The sequence below is a fragment of the Balaenoptera acutorostrata genome, chromosome 7 (assembly GCF_949987535.1).
Source record: "Balaenoptera acutorostrata chromosome 7, mBalAcu1.1, whole genome shotgun sequence".
Lineage (NCBI taxonomy): Eukaryota > Metazoa > Chordata > Mammalia > Artiodactyla > Balaenopteridae > Balaenoptera > Balaenoptera acutorostrata.
Window position 1 is genome coordinate 54,472,183 of NC_080070.1, and position 20,607 is coordinate 54,492,789.

Consider the following 20,607-nt stretch of genomic DNA (forward strand, 5'->3'; position numbering starts at 1 on the left):
AACCAGGACGTTGGATGTTTTTTAAACATCCAAGGTAAGAACTTTCTTTGTTTCTTACAAATCATCACTGAGCTGTTCACTCTTCAGAATTCAACTCAATAATCATGTGGCTAATATGTCAAACTTTAAAAACCTTCATGTTGTTTGTGCTTTGTAAGACCGTAGAAAGTAGTATTTAGTAGTTTGTGGATTTGGGGATATATTCTGTACCAAGAATAAGGCAGTAGAGCTGTAGTCTTGATTTCACCAGAATAAGATAGGTGTGGACAACGTCTAGTTCTTGCTTTATTATCAATCAGTGCTGTGCTTTGTTAAGTCCCTACTTGCTCATTTTCCTTACTGAGGGACTAGGCTGGAATAGACAATATCTAAACCTCCTTCTAGTTCTAGTATTCATGCGCTTTCTTTTTTTTATAATTTTTAAAAAATTTTTTGGGTTTTCTCTGATTTTTTTAAATTGAAGTATAGTTGATTTACAATGTTGTGTTAGTTTCAGGTGTACATCAAAGTAATTCAGTTATACATATATATATTTTTTTTCACATTCTTCTTCCTTATAGGTTATTACAAATTATTGAGTATAGTTCCCTGTGCTATACAGTAGGTCCTTGTTGGTTGTCTATTTTATATATAGTAGTCACGTGCTTTCTTAACCTATAGTATATTAAAGAGATAATTAATAGTCATGCTTCTTAACAAACAGTAAATTTTTTTGGCGGGGCGGGTAACGCCATGTGGCTTGTGTGATCTCAGCTCCCAGACCAGGGACTGAACCCAGGCCACAGCAGTGAAAGCCCAGAATCCTAACCACTAGGCCACCAGGGAACTCTCAACAAACAGTAAATTTTTAAAAGAGGTGCTGATCATTGTTGAAGGTGGGTGATGGGTATATGTGTTTGTTTTACTACTCTCTTTACTTTTGTGAAGGAAACTTTTTAGAGAGACAGAGAAAGAGGGCCATAGCTGTAGAAATCAGTGTCAATAATGAGGAAGTGCTGCAAGGAGTAGATGAAACATCTGCATCCTAAAAATCATGGTATGTTAGTTTATTTTCATGAGTCACCTAAACATGAAAGGTGATAGAAGCAATAGGATGTAGTAGGAAGCAGAAATAGAGAAATTGGAAAACCTTGCAAGTCCCCTTGAGTCATTTCAGTTGAAATGATTTATCATTTTGTTGTGAATGCCATATGAGATGTACTTAGAGTCAAGTTTAATGAATATACATTACAGAGATAAATGGTTCATGAATTCACCATCATTTTGGATTATGCATTATTGCTCTTTAAAATCATTAGTTTGGAAAATTGAGATTCGATTGTAATTTGCAATTTCCTAGCATGCCCTGACTGGGCAAAAAAGGAAGCAATTTGGAGAAGGGCCAGATTTCAGAGCAAAATTTACAGATGCAAAGTGCTTGATCCATAAAGTAGATAAAACACATAATCTGCAATCAACTGTAAAATTTGACAATGGAAATTGTTGTTGAACCCAAGTTCATGTGCCCAACGCACAGTGAGGCCAAACAAGCTGAAATGTCTGAGTTTGGAGCAAAGTTTATTAGTCAAGGAGGTGCCAATCTGGAAGATGGGAGACCTAGACTCATCTCAAATCCATCTTGCTGGCTGCCCAGGGTGTAAGATTTTTAAAGGAAAAAGGGGAAGAGTGGTCTCTGTGATCCCAGATTTCAGGTAAGATCTCAGCTGCAGACTTCTTGGTGCAACCTTATGACTTCCTTTGTCCCCAGTGGTCATGATTATTCTATATGTCCTAGTCTGGTCTGGTGATTCTTTAACTTTCCTCTAGGAGAGAGCAGAAACAGTAGATGAGGCATTTTATTATTAGTTTAGGGCCTATGTAATGGTTCAGGTTCAAGTTCTCAGTTGACCCTTCCTGTGTTATCAATTTTTACGTCCTCTTGGGGCCAGTTGGTTGAAGCCACAGGACGTTATCTTAACAGTTTGGGGTCATAAATCAAGGTATTGGCTTAAGCTAACATCATGGAAAAGATTATGTTGGGCTTGCTTTTCTTTTGTTTCTGCATTTGCTCACATAACTGTTTGAATCTGCTCTTTGGAACTCAGGGAAAGTCTATGAGACTAAAGCCTTTTTCTATAAACAAAAAGGCTTATGTACCTGGGAGGGTCTCTTAGGGTCCTGCTCGGTTTCAATCCCTCCTTTTCTTTGATACTCATCAATTTTGAGGGGAACAGGTGTGGGACAAGAAAGGGAATAGGGGTTAATCATAAACTCGGCAGGGGAATTCGATTTTAGGGGGGACTCAGTTTCAGAAATACGATAGAATAACCCAAAGTTTGAGCTGTAACATCAGAGCACACACATATTCTAAAGTCACTTTCTGGGCTTCCCTGGTGGCGCAGTGGTTAAGAATCTGCCTGCCAACGCAGGGGATACGGGTTTGAGCCCTGGTCCGGGAAGATCCCACATGCCGCGGAGCAACTAAGCCCTGTGCCCCACAACTACTGAGCCTGCGCTCTAGAGCCCGTGCTGCACAACAAGAGACGCCACTGCAACGAGAAGCCCATGCACCACAAACGAAGAGTAGTCCCTGCTCGCCGCATCTAGAGAAAGCCCGCATGCAATAACAAAGACCCAACGCAGCCAAAAATAAATAAAAATAAATAAGTAAATAAAAAAGTACTTTAGCAAAAACAAAAAAAAGTACTTTAGCAGTAGTTTAAAAAAAATAGTCACTTTCTGTGCAACTAGGTTTCTTCTAGAGATTAATGCAATTATTTATGTAACCCAGATGTTTATTGAGCAAACTTTCTTTTCCAGAACTTTACAGTCACTTGAGGACCTTTACGGTACAAGACCATATCTTTGCCATTTGAAACTGGGTAGAGCTCTTTTCCCCTTGGGCCATGATTGGATATTTAATCCCACATAAAAGGACAGATTCCTTCCTTGAAACCAGAATAAACCAGTGGTCTTCCTTTTAATAAAAATTTTAGAGTCTTAAAAGGGAATTTTGCATGCCCCAGTTGACCCTGCAAATTCACTAACGACTCAGCACCCAAGCTTTTAGAAATGTTGTGTGTACTTGGTCTATTTTCTCACCCAACACTCACTCTTCAGCCTGCTGCATCCTGCTTTTGCCTCTACTACACTATGTAACTCACTCCAAGTCACCAAAGACCTCCTTGTCATAAAATATACTTTTTAGTCCTTTTCTTACTTGACTTTGAGACAGCAGTTGATGCTGATGAGTACTTTCTTCTTTAGGAAATGTTCTTTTCCATGACACTGCCCTCTTCTTTGGTCTGCTTCTGGGCAATTTAAATAATGACATCTTAGACTTCTTTGTGGGTCCATGTTCTTCTGCCCTTTGCATTACTCGGGGTTTTGAAGTAGGCTCTCTTCCCTTCCACTCCATATCCTTGTGCCGGGTGATAGCATTACTCCTGAAGGCTATCATTATCTAGGGTGATTATCAAGTCACCATCTCTATGCCAGACCCATCTTCTGAGCTTCAGGGCACTATATCTACTTCTCTTATTAAGAGTTTAACATTGATGTTTCTCATAAACTTCAAATTCAGCATGTTCAAAATGGAAAACTTCATCTCACTCCCTGTGTAACTCCAGCTTGCTGCTCTTCCAGTATTGTTGTCTCAGGGCACAGCACCACCGCCTGCCAATTGTTCTGTCCTTGACCCTTTTCTCTTCTTCACACTTTCTGCTTTCAATCAAACACCAAGTTATCTGAACTCTCTCTTGATTTTTGCCATCTCTTCTATTCTTGTTGCCATGATTTTTGCACAGACTTCCTATCATGTCTTTCCCTGATTACTGTAATAGCCTCCTAAATAGTGTACCTATCCTGTCTAGTTACCTAGTTCTCTTTCAGTCTCTTCTCTCAGTTCAAAATGGTCCTACAATGCATGTCTAGTCAGGGCACTTCTCTGATTAAAACACGTCTGTGTCCTGTTTCACATGAGAAGTCATGGTACTTATGTAACTTTAAGTGTCTGCATAATCTGGTCCCAGGCCTAACTACTATCCAGTCTCATCTCTTATGATTTCCCTTTGTATTTCAGGTCCTGCCTTATTGAAATTCTTTCTGTTCTTCTAGCACAGTATGGCTCTTCTTGCCTTTAGGTTTTAGAACATCCCTCTGCTAGGGTGTATATATATATACACACACACACACATATATACATATATATATACTTATGTATATATATATATGTATATATATATATCTCCTCTGCCAGGAACACTCCCCTCCTACTCCTTGCCTTTTATTTGACTCACCTCTATTTAACTTTCAGAAATCCTTGTGTCTTTCTCCCCTCAGAGACTTCCCCTAATCCTCTAAACTAGGTAAAGTTAGGAAACCATTGCAATTTGTATATCCACAATGATAACAATTATCATAATTGTTTCATTTTCTTTTATGTGTCTGGGGTAGAGAGAGACAGATACTGCATACCCTCTAAGGTAGAAATGATGTTTATTTGCACCCCTGAGCCCCCACGCCTGACAAAGTGCCTGACACAGTTTTTCAGTTCATACTTGCTGAATGACAAAATGCAGAGAGAGAGAATAAAATTCGATGTATGAGAAAAGCAAGAGGCAAGTCATTTCAGTATAATGCCAAAGGACACCTTTTCACCTAAATTTGTATTGCAAATGGAAGGAATGATGTACCAGTGGATTTGGAAGGGGGCCTTATGGAACCGTTTATATGTTTATGGCTTACCTGGCTCCTAACACATGACTGTACCTATAGAACTCAATCAATAATTATTGAATTAAATGTTTTGAATGACTTTTATTTGACTAAGGGAAGGAATTAAGCTTAATAAGTGCTGTTGATTTTATTTTTGGCTCCACTGAATACAGATATAAGATTCAGGGGAGCTGTGGTGGTGAATAATAGACTCAGGGTAATGTTTGGGATAATTTCTCCTTCAGCTTATTTTTTAAAATTTATCAAACAGTTTTCTTTCACTATTCTTTCCTAGAAGTTACTTACTTATATGGGAAAATATGTATTAGTACTTAGCCATTTCAACAAAGTATGAGATTTAATATAATGCATATGCTCTAAAGCTCATCCAAAGATATTGATAATGGAAATATCAAACAAAGATTGTTCCAATCTGATGTAGCTATAATATATCAGTAATTAAAAGGACAATATTTTCCTACAAACTCCATACTCCTTGTATATTTTCTACCTCAGGAATGGTACCATCTTGTTGAAAAAGCTAGAAAACTAATATATTCGACAGTTTTCTCTCTCTCATAACCCATGTTCCTTTACCTCCTGATTATGTCTCAAATTGGTCCCCTAGATCTATTTCTACCGCCGTTAATCTAGTTCAAGCTATTATCATCTTCTGCCAGAAGACTTGTGACAACTTACTAAGGAACCTATCTGCACCAACGTGTCCCCTGCCAGCCCATTCTCCACTCGGCAACCAAACCAATCTGATTATGCTGTGCTTAAAATCTTCAGTGGCTTCTCATCAGCCTTATAGAAAAATGTCCCCCTCTTCACTGTTTCTTCTGACACAGTGCTACCAAACTCGATATTTAGATGTCATGATCTCGTATATCAATTCCTGGCTTTTCAGTTTCCCATCCATCTTTTCACTGAAATGGACGCAACCAAGATAGTTTTTTTTTAAAGGAAAGTGTTGGTATTTCCTTAAAAATACTCTCCAATAGGGTAGATTAGTCATCCATTCAGACATTAGGCTTCACAATATTAATAAAAAAATACCTAATCGTACCCTCTGACTGCCTGACTATGAGTTAACATAGTCTTTCCTTTTGGCCACGTTTTTGTTAAGTTCAAGGGCTCATGGGCTTCTTTTATGATGCTTGTAGATTCTACGATGTAGATGAGTAGAGACCCCCAAAAGAATAAATCATTTGTTCAAGGGCACATAATGAGAGTACGTAACAAAGGTCAGTCATCTCGCTTCAATGTTCTTTTAACTTTTTTCATTTAGATTTTGGCTGGAATAGGGTATGTGTTCAAGAATTGTCACTGTGTAGGATAGAAAGTGAAGAATCAAAGAATTAAAATGTTAAAAAGTGTGAAGTTTTTATCTGTGGTAAAATATACCTTCTTGTCGAGTACTCTAATATTTTTGCTTTCCAAAGGCAAAGTAACCTATAAACTGGGAAGAAAGGGAGGAGAAAGGTGAGACTTGAGTCAGAGAGATCCCTGAGAGGAGGAGACCATTACATTAGTGTGCATTTTGGTAAAATGTAAATATGTTCAATACTAAGACATTTGTTTCTTCCTTCATAAATCAAGGCTTTATATTTAATGCATTGTTTTAAAAATAGTGTCCTTAAAAATGGCTTAGTATTTTAAAAACAGATCAGAAATGTGAACTACGTAATTAAAATGGAATCAAATTTACACTTTTATAACCTAAGCAAATATAGAAAATAAATTTTAGTCTTATCAAGCATATATCTCAAAGAACAGATAACTATGGCTAGTGAAACAAGGACTTAAAGAACATAAAAAGAAAGCACCTTTAAATATGGAATAAAGGTTGTATACCTTATAAGTAGCTTATTCAGAAAGAGTATTTTTAATCCAGTGAATTGGGAATGAGCTCCTGTACTTGGTTCAGCGAGTAGTATTATATAAATGCAAAAGTTCGACTGAATCACTCCCAGAATATATTCCTGGTATCCTTCCAAATTCGGGTGGAAGAAATTATTACGTGGGTAGAACTGAAGATTTCAGAGAAGGTGCAACCATTATATTTTGACTTGCTATTTTAGAGAGCTTCAGAGACAATGGCCAAACCCTGATCAGTCAGATATGAATATTTTAATGCATTGAAATTTCACAATCATTTTGAAAAAGTAAAATTAACCTTATGGAGAAATTCTTGCAGCTATTTTAAATGACTCATTTTAAAAATGAGGCACTAAAGATACAAATACCAAAAAATTCCCATGGTAATTGCTTACAAGTTGCTGGGAAATGAGTATAAAAATAAACAGCACCAATAAGACAGAAGACTTGCTAGATTGTGGTTGAGGACCATGTACGATAAGGACAGAAAAGGGTGTCTTGAGTTTGCCAGGCTTCACAGAGGAAATAAGATTTGATCGATAAGGAGAATCTTTTTTTTTTTTCCTATCACAATAGCTTTATTTACTTATTTATTTAAACATCTTTATTGGAGTATAATTGTTTTACACAATGGTGTGTTAGTTTCTGCTTTATAACAAAGTGAATCAGCTATACATATGCATATATCCCCATATCTCCTCCCTCTTGCTTCTCCCTCCCACCCTCCCTATCCCACCCCTCTAGGTGGTCACAAAGCACCGAGCTGATCTCCCTGTGCTATGTGGCTGCTTTGAACTAGCTATCTATTTTATTTATTTATTTATTTATTTATTTATTTATTTTTTATTTTTTAATTTACTGGAGTATAGTTGATTTACAATGTTGTGTTAGTTTCAGGTGTACAGCAAAGTGAATCAGTTATAGATATACATCTATCCAACATTTTTGGCAAATTAAAAAAAAATGATAATATTAGGAGAAATTGGGGGCTTCCTCCTTTTTCTTTTCTTTTTTGTTTTTACTTTTGAAGAAGAATATTCTTTTATTTTCTCTTCTTGTGCCAATGTTCTTCTCTTTTTTTAATTTAATTTTTAAATTTTATTTATTAATTTATACAGCAGGTTTTTATTAGTCATCAACTTTATACACATCAGTGTATACATGTCAATCCCAATCTCCCAATTCATCACACCACCACCCCCACCCCCACGGCTTTCCCGCTTGGTGTCCATACGTCTGTTCTCTACATCTGTGTCTCAGTTTCTGCCCTGCAAACCTGTTCATCTGTACCATTTTTCTAGGTTCCATATATATGCGTTAATATACAATATTTGTTTTTCTCTTTCTGACTTACTTCACTCTGTATGAAGGTCTCTAGATCCATCCATGTCTCAACAAATGACCCAGTTTCGTTCCTTTTTATGGCTGAGTAATATTCCATTGTATATATGTACCACATCTTCTTTACCCATTCGTCTGTCGATGGGCATTTAGGTTGCTTCCATGACTTGACTATTATAAATAGTGCTGCAATGAACATTGGGGTGCATGTGTCTTTTTGAATTATGGTTTTCTCTAGGTATATGCCCAGTAGTAGGATTGCTGGATCATATGGTAATTCTATTTTTAGTTTTTTAAGGAACCTCCATACTGTTCTCCATAGTGGCTGTATCAATTTACATTCCCACCAACAGTGCAAGAGGGTTCCCTTTTCTCCACACCCTCTCCACCATTTCTTGTTTGTAGATTTTCTGATGATGCCCATTCTAACTGGTGTGAGGAGATACCTCATTGTAGTTTTGATTTGCATTTCTCTAATAATTAGCGATGTTGAGCAGCTTTTCATGTGCTTCTTGGCCATCTGTATGTCTTCTTTGGAGAAATGTCTATTTAGGTCTTTTGCCCATTTTTGGATTGGGTTGTTTGTTTTTTTAATATTGAGCTGCATGAGCTGTTTATATATTTTGGAGATTAATCCTTTGTCCATTGATTCGTTTGCAAATATTTTCTCCCATTCTGAGGGTAGTCTTTTCATCTTGTTTATGGTTTCCTTTGCTGTGCAAAAGCTTTGAAGTTTCATTAGGTCCCATTTGTTTGTTTTTGTTTTTATTTCTATTACTCTAGGAGGTGGATCAAAACAGATCTTGCTGTGATTTATGTCAAAGAGTGTTCCTCCTATGTTTTCCTCTAAGAGTTTTATAGTGCCCGGTCTTACATTTAGGTCTTTAATCCATTTTGAGTTTATTTTTATGTATGGTGTTAGGGAGTGTTCTAATTTCATTCTTTTACATGTCCAGTTTTACAGCACTTTTACATGCTGTCCAGTTTTCCCAGCACCACTTATTGAAGAGACTGTCTTTTCTCCATTGTATATCCTTGCCTCCTTTGTCATAGATTAGTTGAACATAGGTGCGTGATTTTATCTCTGGGCTTTCTATCTTTTTCCATTGATCTATGTTTCTGTTTTTGTGCCAGTACCATATTGTCCTGATTACTATAGCTTTGTAATCTGAAGTCAGGGAGTCTGATTCCTCCAGCTCCATTTTTTTCCCTCAAGACTGCTTTGGCTATTTGGGGTCTTTTGTGTCTCCATACAAATTTTAAGAATTTTTGTTCTCATTCTGTAAAAATGCCACTGATAATTTGATAGGGATTGCATTGAATCTGTAGATTGCTTTGGGTAGTATAGTCATCTGTTGGTATCATCTTTAATTTCTTTCATCAGTGTCTTATAGTTTTCTGCATACAGGTCTTTTGTCTCCCTAGGTAGGTTTATTCCTAGGTATGTTATTCTTTTTGTTGCAATGGTAAATTGGAGTGTTTCCTTAATTTCTCTTTCAGATTTTTCATCATTAGTGTATAGGAATGCAAGAGATTTCTGTGCATTAATTTTGTATCCTGCAACTTTACCAAATTCATTGATTAGATCTAGTAGCTTTCTGGTGGCTTTAGGATTCTCTATGTATAATATCATGTCATCTGCAAACAGTGACAGTTTTACTTCTTCTTTTCCAATTTGTATTTCTTTTATATCTTTTTCACCTCTGATTGCCGTGGCTAAGGCTTCCAAAACCATGTTGAAAAATAGTGGTGAGAGTGGACAACCTTGTCTTGTTCCTTATCTTAGTTGAAACGGTTTCAGTTTTTCACCATTGAGGACAATGTTGGCTGTGGGTTTGTCATATATGGCCTTTATTATGTTGAGGAAAGTTCCCTCTATGCCTACTTTCTGCAGGGCTTTTATCATAAATGGGTGTTGAATTCTGTCAAAAGCTTTCTCTGCATCTATTGAGATGATCATATGGTTTTTCTCCTTCAATTTGTTAATATGGTGTATCACGTTGATTGATTTGCGTATATTGAAGAATCCTTGCATTCCTGGAATAAACCCCACTTGATCATGGTGTATGATCCTTTTAATGTGCTGTTGGATTCTGTTTGCTAGTATTTTGTTGAGAATTTTTGCATCTATGTTCATCAGTGATATTGGCCTGTAGTTTTCTTTCTTTGTGACATCTTTGTCTGGTTTTGGTATCAGGGTGATGGTGGCCTCGTAGAATGAGTTTGGGAGTGTTCCTCCCTCTGCAATATTTTGGAAGAGTTTGAGAAGGATAGGTGTTAGCTCTTCTCTAAATGTTTGATAGAATTCGCCTGTGAAGCCATCTGGTCCTGGGCTTTTGTTTGTTGGAAGATTTTTAATCACAGTTTCAATCTCAGTGTTTGTGATTGGTCTGTTCATATTTTCTATTTCTTCCTGGTTCAGTCTCAGCAGGTTGTGCATTTCTAAGAATCTGTCCATTTCTTCCAGGTTGTCCATTTTATTGGCATAGAGTTCCTTGTAGTAATGTCTCATGATTGTATTTCTGCAGTGTCAGTTGTTATTTCTCCTTTTTCATTTCTAATTCTATTGATTTGAGTCTTCTCTCTTTTTTTCTTGATGAGTCTGCCTAAAGGTTTATCAATTTTGTTTATCTTATCAAAGAACCAGCCTTTAGTTTTATTGATCTTTGCTATTGTTTTCTTTGTTTCTAATTCATTTATTTCTGTTCTGATCTTTATGATTTCTTTCCTTCTGCTAAATTTTTGTTCTGTTTGTTCTTCTTTCTCAAGTTCCTTTAGGTATAAGGTTTGATTGTTTATTTGAGATTTTTCTTGTTTCTTGAGGTAAGCTTGTATAGCTATAAACTTCCCTCTTAGAACTGCTTTTGCTGCATCCCATAGGTTTTGGATCATCGTGTTTTTATTGTCATTTGTTTCTAGGTATTTTTTTTATTTCGTCTTTGATTTCTTCAGTGATCTCTTGGTTATTTAATAACGTATTGTTTAGCCTCCATGTGTTTGAGTTTTTATGCTTTTTTCTCTGTAATTCATTTCTAATCTCATAACATTGTTGTCAGAAAAGATACTTGATATGATTTCAATTTTCTTAAATTTACTGAGGCTTGATTTGTGAACCAAGATGTGATCTATCCTAGAGAATGTTCCGTGCACACTTGAGAAGTGTAATCTGCTGTTTTTGGGTGGAATGTCCTATAAATATCAATTAAATCTATGTGGTCTATTGTGTCATTTAAAGCTTGTGTTTCCTTATTAATTTTCTGTTTGGTTGATCTGTCCATTGGTGTAAGTGAGGTGTTAAAGTCCTCCACTGTTATTGTGTTACTGTCAATTTCCTCTTTTTTAGCTGTTAGCAGTTGCCTTATGTATTGAGGTGCTCCTATGTTGGGTGCATATATATTTATAATTGTTATATCTTCTTGTTGGATTGATCCCTTGATCATTATGTAGTGTCCTTCCTTGTCTCTTGTAACATTCTTTATTTTAAAGTCTCTTTTATCTGATATGAGTATTGCTACTCCAGCTTTCTTTTGATTTCCATTTGCATGGAATATCTTTTTCCATCCCCTCACTTTCAGTCTGTATGTGTCCCTAGGTCTGAAATGGGTCTCTTGTAGACAGCATATATATGAGTCTGTTTTTATATCCATTCAGCAAACCTGTGTCTTTTGGTTGGAGCATTTAATCCATTCACGTTTAAGGTAATTATCGATATGTATGTTCCTATGACCATATTCTTAATTGTTTTGGGTTTGTTTTTGTAGGTCCTTTTCTTCTCTTGTGTGTCCCACTTAGAGAAGTTCCTTTAGCATTTGTTGTAGAGCTGGCTTGGTGGTGCTGAATTCTCTTAGCTTTTGCTTATATGTAAAGCTTTTGATTTCTCCATCGAATCTGAATGAGATCCTTGCTGGGTAGAGTAATGTTGGTTGTAGGTTCTTCCCTTTCATCACTTTAAGTGTATCATGCCACTCCCTTCTGGCTTGTAGAGTTTCTGCTGAGAAATCAGCTGTTAACCTTATGGGAGTTCCCTTGTCTGTTGTTTGTCGTTTTTCCCTTGCTGCTGTCAATAATTTTTCTTTGTCTTTTATTTTTGCCAATTTGATTACTATGTGTCTTGGTGTGTTTCTCCTTGGGTTTATTCTGTATGGGACTCTCTGCGCTTCCTGGACTTGAGTGGCTATTTCCTTTCCTATGTTAGGGAAGTTTTCGACTACAGTCTCTTCAAATATTTTCTCTGGTCCTTTCTCTCTCTCTTCTCCTTCTGGGACCCGTATAGTGCAAATGTTGTTGCATTTAATGTTGTCCCAGAGGTCTCTTTGACTGTCTTCATTTCTTTTCATTCTTTTTTCTTTATTCTGTTCCGCAGCAGTGAATTCCACCATTCTGTCTTCCAGGTCACTTATCCGTTCTTCTGCCTCAGGTATTCTGCTATTGATTCCTTCTACTGTAGTTTTCATTTCAGTTATTGTATTGTTCATCTCTGTTTGTTTGTTCTTTAATTCTTCTAGATGTTTGTTAAACATTTCTTGCATCTTCTCAATCTTTGCCTCCATTCTTTTTCTGAGGTCCTGGATCATCTTCACTATCATTATTCTGAATTCTTTTTCAGGAACGTTGCCTATCTCCACTCCATTTAGTTGTTTTTCTGGGGTTTTATCTTGTTCCTTCATCTGGTACATAGCCCTCTGCCTTTTCATCTTGTCTATCTTTCTGTGAATGTGGTTTTTGTTCCACAGGCTGCACGATTGTATTTCTTCTTGCTTCTGCTGTCTGCCCTCTGGTGGATGAGGCTATCTAAGAGGGTTGTGCAAGTTTCCTGATGGGGAGGGACTGGTGGTGGGTAGAGCTGACTGTTGCTCTGGTGGGCAGAGCTCAGTAAAACTTTAATCTGCTTGAATGCTGATGGATGGGGCTGGTTTCTCTCCCTGTTGGTTGTTTGGCCTGAGGCAACCCAACACTGGAGACTACCTGGGCTCTTTGGTGTGGCTAATGGCAGACTTTGGGAGGGCTCACACCAAAAACTTTCTGGGAAAGTGCTTCCCAGAAATTATGCTGCCAGTGTCCTTGTCCCCACGGTGAGCCACAGCCACCCCCCGCCTCTGCAGGAGACCCTCCAATGCTAGCAGGTAGGTCTGGTTCAGTCTCCCCTGGGGTCACTGCTCCTTCCCCTGGGTCCCGATGTGCACTACTACTTTGTGTGTGCCCTCCAAGAGTTGAGTCTCTGTTTCCCCCAGTCCTGTCGAAGTCCTGCAATCAATTCCCACTAGGCTTCAAAGTCTGATTCTCTCAGAATTCCTCCTCCCATTGCTGGACCCCCAGGTTGGGAAGCCTGACATGGGGCTCAGAACCTTCACTCCAGTTGGTGGATTTCTGTGGTATAAGTGTTCTCCAGTCTGTGAGTGACCCACCCAGCAGTTATGGGATTTGATTTTACTGTGCTTGCGCCCCTCCTACCATCTCATTGTGGTTTCTCCTTTGTCTTTGGATGTGGGGTATCTTTTTTGGTGAGTTCCAGTGTCTTCCTGTCGATGATTGTCCAGCAGCTAGTTGTGATTCTGGTGTTCTCACAAGAGGGAGTGAGAGCACATCCTTCTACTCTGCCATCTTGGTTCAGGGCCCTTGGTAAGGAGAATCTTGCTAAGAGAAATGAGGAAGGAAGTTAAAGGCAAAAAGCATGAAAATATTGGGAAACCATTAGAGAACAAAGTGTGAGAAAGGGAATGATGAGTACAGATGAGGGTGGGTAGCTTAGTAAGCAAGAATCAGAGAATCAAGGCTTTGCAGATCATGATAGAACTTTGCTTTTTATCCGGAAGATGAAATGAAAGCCACTGAAGAATTTTGATTAGAGGAATAACATTTATTAGTGTTTACTGTATGCTAGGATCTTGACACCATTATTTAATACAGTGTCCATAACCAGTCTTATAATGTAGATACTGTTAATCACACTCATTTCGTAGATGAGGAAACTGAGGTGCAGAAGGGTACAGAAACAAATTACAGCTCTACAAACTTTCAGAACCAGGTTTCAATACAGCAGTTTGATACCATAGGTGGCTCTCTTACATCTTTTGCTATACTGCCTTTAACTTTGATAGAAATATTACATAGACTAGAAAGACAGAGAGGCGGAAGAGAAGGTTAGAGTGAGGGAGATCCCTAAGAATGGCACAAAAACAAGGCCAGACACTGGAAACACTTACTCTGGAAAATGGGTGGGGCTTGGATTGATTGGCTGTCAGTGAAATAAAAAGGAAGGGAGGAAATTAGGACATCGTTCAAGTTCTGACTTGGCAACTGTGTGGAGAGTGGTCCATTTTACAGCAATGGGGAGTGCAGTTGAGGGAGCAGGTTAAAGGGATAGTAGAGGCAAGGAATGATTTGTTCTATCCAGAACTCATGCAGATGGAGGTGCCTGTGAAAATCCAGTCGGATGTCTCGAAAAGGCATTATGTGAGGACTGGAGCACAGAATGTGTTTGGCGTAGTATTGAAGAGAGCACTTAGAGTTAAATCCAGACCCCAACCATGACTACAGTTAACTATTTAAAGTGATGAAGTGGAAATAGGGGACTAGTATTACCAACTCTTGCTTTTACTGTTGGCAAAGCACTTAATGTCTTTTTCTGCAAAACAGTGCGGCTGAGGGGGCAGGCAGGTAGAACAGACATTTGACAGGTACCTTTGGGGCTTCTCTTTATATTTTCTTAAAAACTATGCTCTGTATTTATTGTATAAGTCATATCAGCAGGTAATCTGGAAATTTACATAATTGACCACAAGGGGGAGAACTCTAATTCTACATTAAGTCACTTACTAACGACATGAAATATTCTAAATGTACTTGCTATATTCAGTTGTTAAGCTGTCCCATTTCCACTTCCTCATGGAAGCTGGGGGAATTCTGTGCTAGAGATAGGTTTCACTGAATTGAAATGCTGTTTTGTCATGCTAAAGTTATGATAAAGTCACTAAATGTAAGAATCTATTTGTACTAAGCATTGATTCTCCAGGAAGGAATCCAGATGCTTCTTTAATTAAAATGAAGACAGTACAAATTTTAAAATTCACCCCGGGAGGGTTTTTCCCTCCAAATAACATTATTTCAGTTGTCTTCAAGAAAACTATAACCTTCCTGGAAGTCCTTGGTTACATTGAAACAGGAATAAGATTGTCAGCATGTCAGTCTATTGTAGAAGATATCGGTATCAAAACAAAAGGATGGGAATGGTGCTGGCCATGCCACTTAAATGTCATATGTTCCTCAAATATATTTGAGTATGTGTTATATGGTCATTGTTATATGAACAGTGAAGTTTGTATGTTCAGTATTTAAATGCTCATTTTCTATTTGGTTTAACTTCTGTGCTGTGGTTTTATATAAAGTTTCATTGTAAGAAAACTATAACCCTCATTGGGGTGAGAATTACCTTTTGAGGCTTCCTAACGTTTGAGTCACATTTTTGGACTTGATCAAATTAAATTACATTTGTAAGGTATGAATATAGTATTTCTGCATTTTATCTATATAGCAAAACAGACACAGCTAAATGAGTGTTGTCCCCTTTAAAGTTGTGATATTGGTGAGCTCTGTAATGTAATAATGCAACTGTTACTGCAAACATATCTGTATTTCCCCTTAGAGGCAGTGCCACACTCTTTTAATATGTTCAGTGACAGCAGATCTTCCTTTGAGAGTGAGTACAATATATAAAAATAAACATTTCTATGAACGAAGTTTGAATATTAAGGTCACAAATCAAATTGCAATATATATTATTTGGGGTTCAAAAAAGTAGATGTAACTAAAATATTTTAACTCCCTTTGATTTATAAACCTCCTTAATTTATCTTCCATTAATGAGTCACAAAATGTTTTTAGCAATGATGCTGTCACTGAAATAAATATAAACTCTCCTAAGATGACTACTTGCATTTGAATAAACTCATTCTAGAGTGTCATTTAAATAAATAAATAAATAAGTAGTTTATTTATGCTCACTTTCTGCTTATTTTCCAATTATTTGCACAATTCATGCTTCAGGAATCCTTTAAATGTAAAGTAACAGTCTGCTAAGTAAATCAGTGTTTTCATTTAGATATTTTCTATAACTTCTTCCAAAAATGACTGAGGTTTTTTATGTTTTTCTTTGGCCAATGAATTAATTTTCTATCAGTATTTCTCACACCAGAAAGTATTATAGACCAATAGAAGTTCTATGCTAGGCAGTGTGGAGGACACACCTCTTACTTCTGCTTGTATATCCAGTGACTACCACAGTGCTTGGTGCCCTGGTAAATATTTACTGGTAGATATTTAGAAAATACTAGTTGCATAGATGAATGAATAAATAAATGATATGTACGTATACCAATAAAATGTACTTACAAAATTATTCTTGTTATATATTAGTGTTCCAGACTGCTGCATAAACATTCACCCAAAACTTAGTAGCTTGAATCAACAACAGTAATTTTTGCTGTTCACAGATCTGCAATTTAGACACGGCTCAGTGGGAACAGCTCATGTGTACTCTACTCCTCCTCCACATGGTGTCAGCTGGTCTGGCTTGAAATCCAGGGTTGGCTGGGAGGCTAGAGCCTGGAGTCACCTGAAGGTTCACTCAGTCACATGTCTAGTGGTGATACTGGCTGTTGCCTGGGACTTCGGCTGGGGGTGTCATCTGGAAACCTGCTTGGATTGCTCATAGCATATTGTCTAGGTTCCATTCAAGTGATCAAGGCAAAGTGCAAGGCATTTTTATGACCTTGGAGGTCACATTGGATCACTTCTGTTGTAGTGTTCATCTGGGCAGTCACAAAGAAAGGTCCGCCTGATTTCAAGGGGAGGGTATTTAGAACCCACCATGCGATGGGAGGTGTGTTGAGGTCACATTGTAAGAAGAGCGTGTGGGATGGGATATATTGCAGTGGCCATTTTTGGAGAATATAATGTGCCATACTTTTATATACTCAAATATGTAGTTTTACTTGTAAACTACTTCTATTCATTTTAACGTTAGAAAATATTGTTCCTAAACAAAATTTACCCCGTTAAATGGAGTCGATCTGGTCCAATAAACATTTTTTTTTTTTTTTTTAAAGCAGGAAGGGAGATAGCAAGTGGATTTTTTTTTTTTAAATAATTTGGACAGGCCATGAGAATAATTCCTTTTATTTATTTATTTATTCATCTATTTTTGGCTGTGTTGGGTCTTCGGTTCGTGCGAGGGCTTTCTCCAGTTGCGGCAAGCGGGGGCCACTCTTCATCGCGGTGCGCGGGCCTTTCACTATCGCGGCCCCTCCCGTTGCGGGGCACAGGCTCCAGACGCGCAGGCTCAGTAGCCGTGGCCCACGGGCCCAGCTGCTCCGTGGCATGTGGGATCTTCCCAGACCAGGGCTCGAACCCGTGTCCCCTGCATTAGCAGGCAGACTCTTAACCACTGCGCCACCAGGGAAGCCCCCAATAAACATTTTTGGTTCATTTTCTCCTTCCTGCTTTTGCTCGTCTCTGTTCTCTTAAATATGCTCATCTGCCCTCCCAAACCTCTTCCTCACATACATTCAAGACTGACTGAGGCTTACACTCTTTCTCTTTCTTTTCTCCTTCCTTCCTTCCCTTCTTTCTATTTATTTCCTCCTCTTCTTCTTCATCTTTTTTTTTTTTTTTTTTTGGTGGCCTGGAAAGCATTAACTCAACTCCACTCACTTTGTCACGAAACATTTACTATCAATGGGTGCCTTTTCACAGTTCAAAGAGTAAATAGCACATTGCTGAATATTAGGCGTTTGATATTTATCAAACTGATAAAATGTTTGTAAATTATATACTCTTTCTTAATTGGAAGATTTTTAATTTTCTCTAAAATATCCTTAATGTTACTAAATTTAAATGAATGGAACTTCAAGTCAGCTTAAAGTGAAAAATGTCATTCTTTTTCTAAAACTATATTACTAAATTAAAAAATAGGAATGGTCTTTCCTGAAATTTGATTCTGATATGGAACAAATTATGATATTATCTACATATGACAAATTTGAGGTGCATACTGAGATGGCTTTCCCCCCCAGAGAGACTGAAAATCAAATAAGCAATGAGAAATGAAGTTAAAATGATATAACAGTATTTCTTCTATTCAATCCAAAGTTTATTTCATGGCATATTGAAGCAATTTCGGATAAATATCATTGAAGTAGTAAAACATTAATGTTGCTTAATTGCTTGAACAAACTAGAAAATTTTAAATAGTGCGAAAAAAGCATTAATCTTGGGTAAAGGAAGGGAGAGACCAACTTGAAATAGGTCATACAGAAATTGCATATAATTAATTGCTTTCTAGGAATTAAATTGAAAAAATAACCAATTTGTTTATCTTACGTAGACTTATTTAGAAGTAGGTTTCCCAAGTGAGGAGGGATCATGTCTTCTCTGGACCCTGACATATCCCTGTCATTTGGCAAGTGTCTGTCCTGTGAAAGGTGCTCAATAAATGACTTTGCATGAAAGAATACAATTGCAGTGCTTTCTGACAGTGTATTTTCTAGTCACTTCAAAAAGCTATTGTGTTCTTTAGCTTTAAAATGGCCTCAGTATTCTTGACTATATCATCCAGAATATGTGAGCCTTGGTACTACTTTCAAAGTTTAGGTTTTGTTTTCTGATTTCAGGGACCATACATAGCGAGATTACTCCCTCACTTTGCTCTTACAGTCTTCCCTGCATATTGTGACTATAATAATGATCATATCATACATCATATCATGCATCATATTTACTTGTACACATAGTTGCCTCCAAGCTTAGGCTGCAAGCAACTCAAGCATTGTATATTTCCCCGAAATTTTGCACTCTCAGAACATAATACTGCGTGGTGACAGCTGCTCATTGATGGTTGAAAGAATGAATAAGAATCTGAATCAAGTGTTTATCCTTTTTCATCTCTACTTTTCATTAAAAATTAAGTCATTTCATCAAAATGATGTTAACCCTGAGAACTTATTATGACCTTATTAAACCCCTTCATCATTGAAAATAATGTGTTGATCTTAATATCAGACCAGATAAATTTTCAAGTTTAACTCAACATACTCTGTAAAGATTAGTCTATTACCTTTGTGTAGATGGCTGTGTTGTTTCTTTCCTTTTTTAAAGAGAAAAGTAACTTTCGAAATATTTTGCTTTTATTTAAGTAGCGTACATTCCTTAAGAGATTTGACCACACTGACCACATCCTCTCTTCATCCTAGAAGCGGGAAGGAGTGGGCCATACCACCTCAGAATCCAAGGTGACGTGTATGGGTTTATTATACATGTTTATGAAAGTTTCTGGGTCCATTAATTCTGCAGCATTGCATACGTACTTTATTATTTGTTCTGGAAGGAGTAATTCGGGTGCAACTTGGTGCAAATTATCGCCTGGTCCTTTAGTGCCCACTTTCACAGTCTTAAAAAGATGGAGTGCTAGTTTATGGGTTTGGATGAGAAATTCTGTCATGACCTCTTGCAGGGATAGCGACTGTGTCACATCATCAAGATACATAACTGGCGCTTTTATTACTGAAACATGCCATTGCATAAAGAGCCTTGTTGGTATATTGTGGGACGTGACTATAATTTTCATGCCTTGGATAAAAAATTCTGTTTCATCCTTTTCATGGCTAAGATAATCCAAAAGAATTTGGTAAAGAGTACCATTGGAGGACTCCAGGATATGCACAATGGAAGTCGGATATATGAGCAATAATCCTGTCACTGCTTCTCCTAGGTGACGTTTCAAAATTGACTGAAACAATTGTTCATAGTATTCAACAATATCTTTTTTTTCTATGTTTGCTGTTACCCTGGCCACTAGGAACATCCTATGAAGAAGGAATTTCTTTAGTTGTAGTTTTTGCTTTTCTTCCTGAAAATGCAAGTAATTACTACGTGGAACTTGTGGCATTAGAAGACAGTCCAGTGGAAAATTCTTTTTGTTGGTCTTTCGGGTATGGGCTGAGAAGGACATGATGAGTCCTATTTATTCTTCTAGATGATTCCAGTTTTTAGCTTATTACAATATTTACATCATCAGGCTACCTCTTCGGTGATGAACTCTTATTTTTGTTTCTTCAGGCAAAAAAAAAAAAAAAAGTTTACTCAGTTGATCAAATGCTTTCCAGTGTTATCAATAAACAATGTCTTTGAAATTAAAGAGAATGTTGAAACAAGAATCAAATTATAGAGAGTTTTGTTTTAAAGTTTACAGTGAAATAACTAACACATCCTAGGGAAAAAAACTCTCCAATAAACTGGGGGGTAGGGAGAAGATAGAACTTACTCTAGAAGAAGTTTGCTATGTTGTTGTTTACATTATTATTTTCTTTTTTGATTTATAGGATATTTTTTTCTCACTGCCCATCCTTGAATCATACACACACCAACACACACACAAAGAGGAATGTATCTGCTGATACTCACTGACAGTAGCATTGATATTACATTAAAATGTCTTTTCATTTATGTAATGATGAATGCAGATTGTCCTTTTTTGGTCAAATTTTTTTTTTAAAAGGTATTTTTATGATAATTCCCCAATTTCTTTTATAAATTTAACTGGTCAATAAATTTTTTAAAAATCTGGGGATCTCTTAACTACTAATTGACTTATTTTACCTTTACTCAGTACTCTAAAAGTTAATAGTATTGCTTGGA

The 20,607-nt window shown here is 37.1% G+C and overlaps 2 protein-coding genes across 2 annotated transcripts in view; one reads left to right on the top strand and one right to left on the bottom strand.

The window, feature by feature from the left end:
* Positions 1–20,607, top strand: part of ZNF804B (zinc finger protein 804B) — a 529,401-nt gene that overhangs the window by 21,210 nt on the left and 487,584 nt on the right. The window lies entirely within an intron of this gene.
* On the bottom strand, positions 19,160–19,921 carry TEX47 (testis expressed 47). Its single transcript, XM_007171479.2, has one exon. The coding sequence runs from the start codon at positions 19,919–19,921 to the stop codon at positions 19,160–19,162; it is 762 nt and encodes a 253-aa protein (XP_007171541.1).

Bases quoted from the DNA above. Each gene is read 5' to 3' on its own strand.
- TEX47 (XM_007171479.2), bottom strand. From the start codon at position 19,921: ATGTCCTTCTCAGCCCATACCCGAAAGACCAACAAAAAGAATTTTCCA.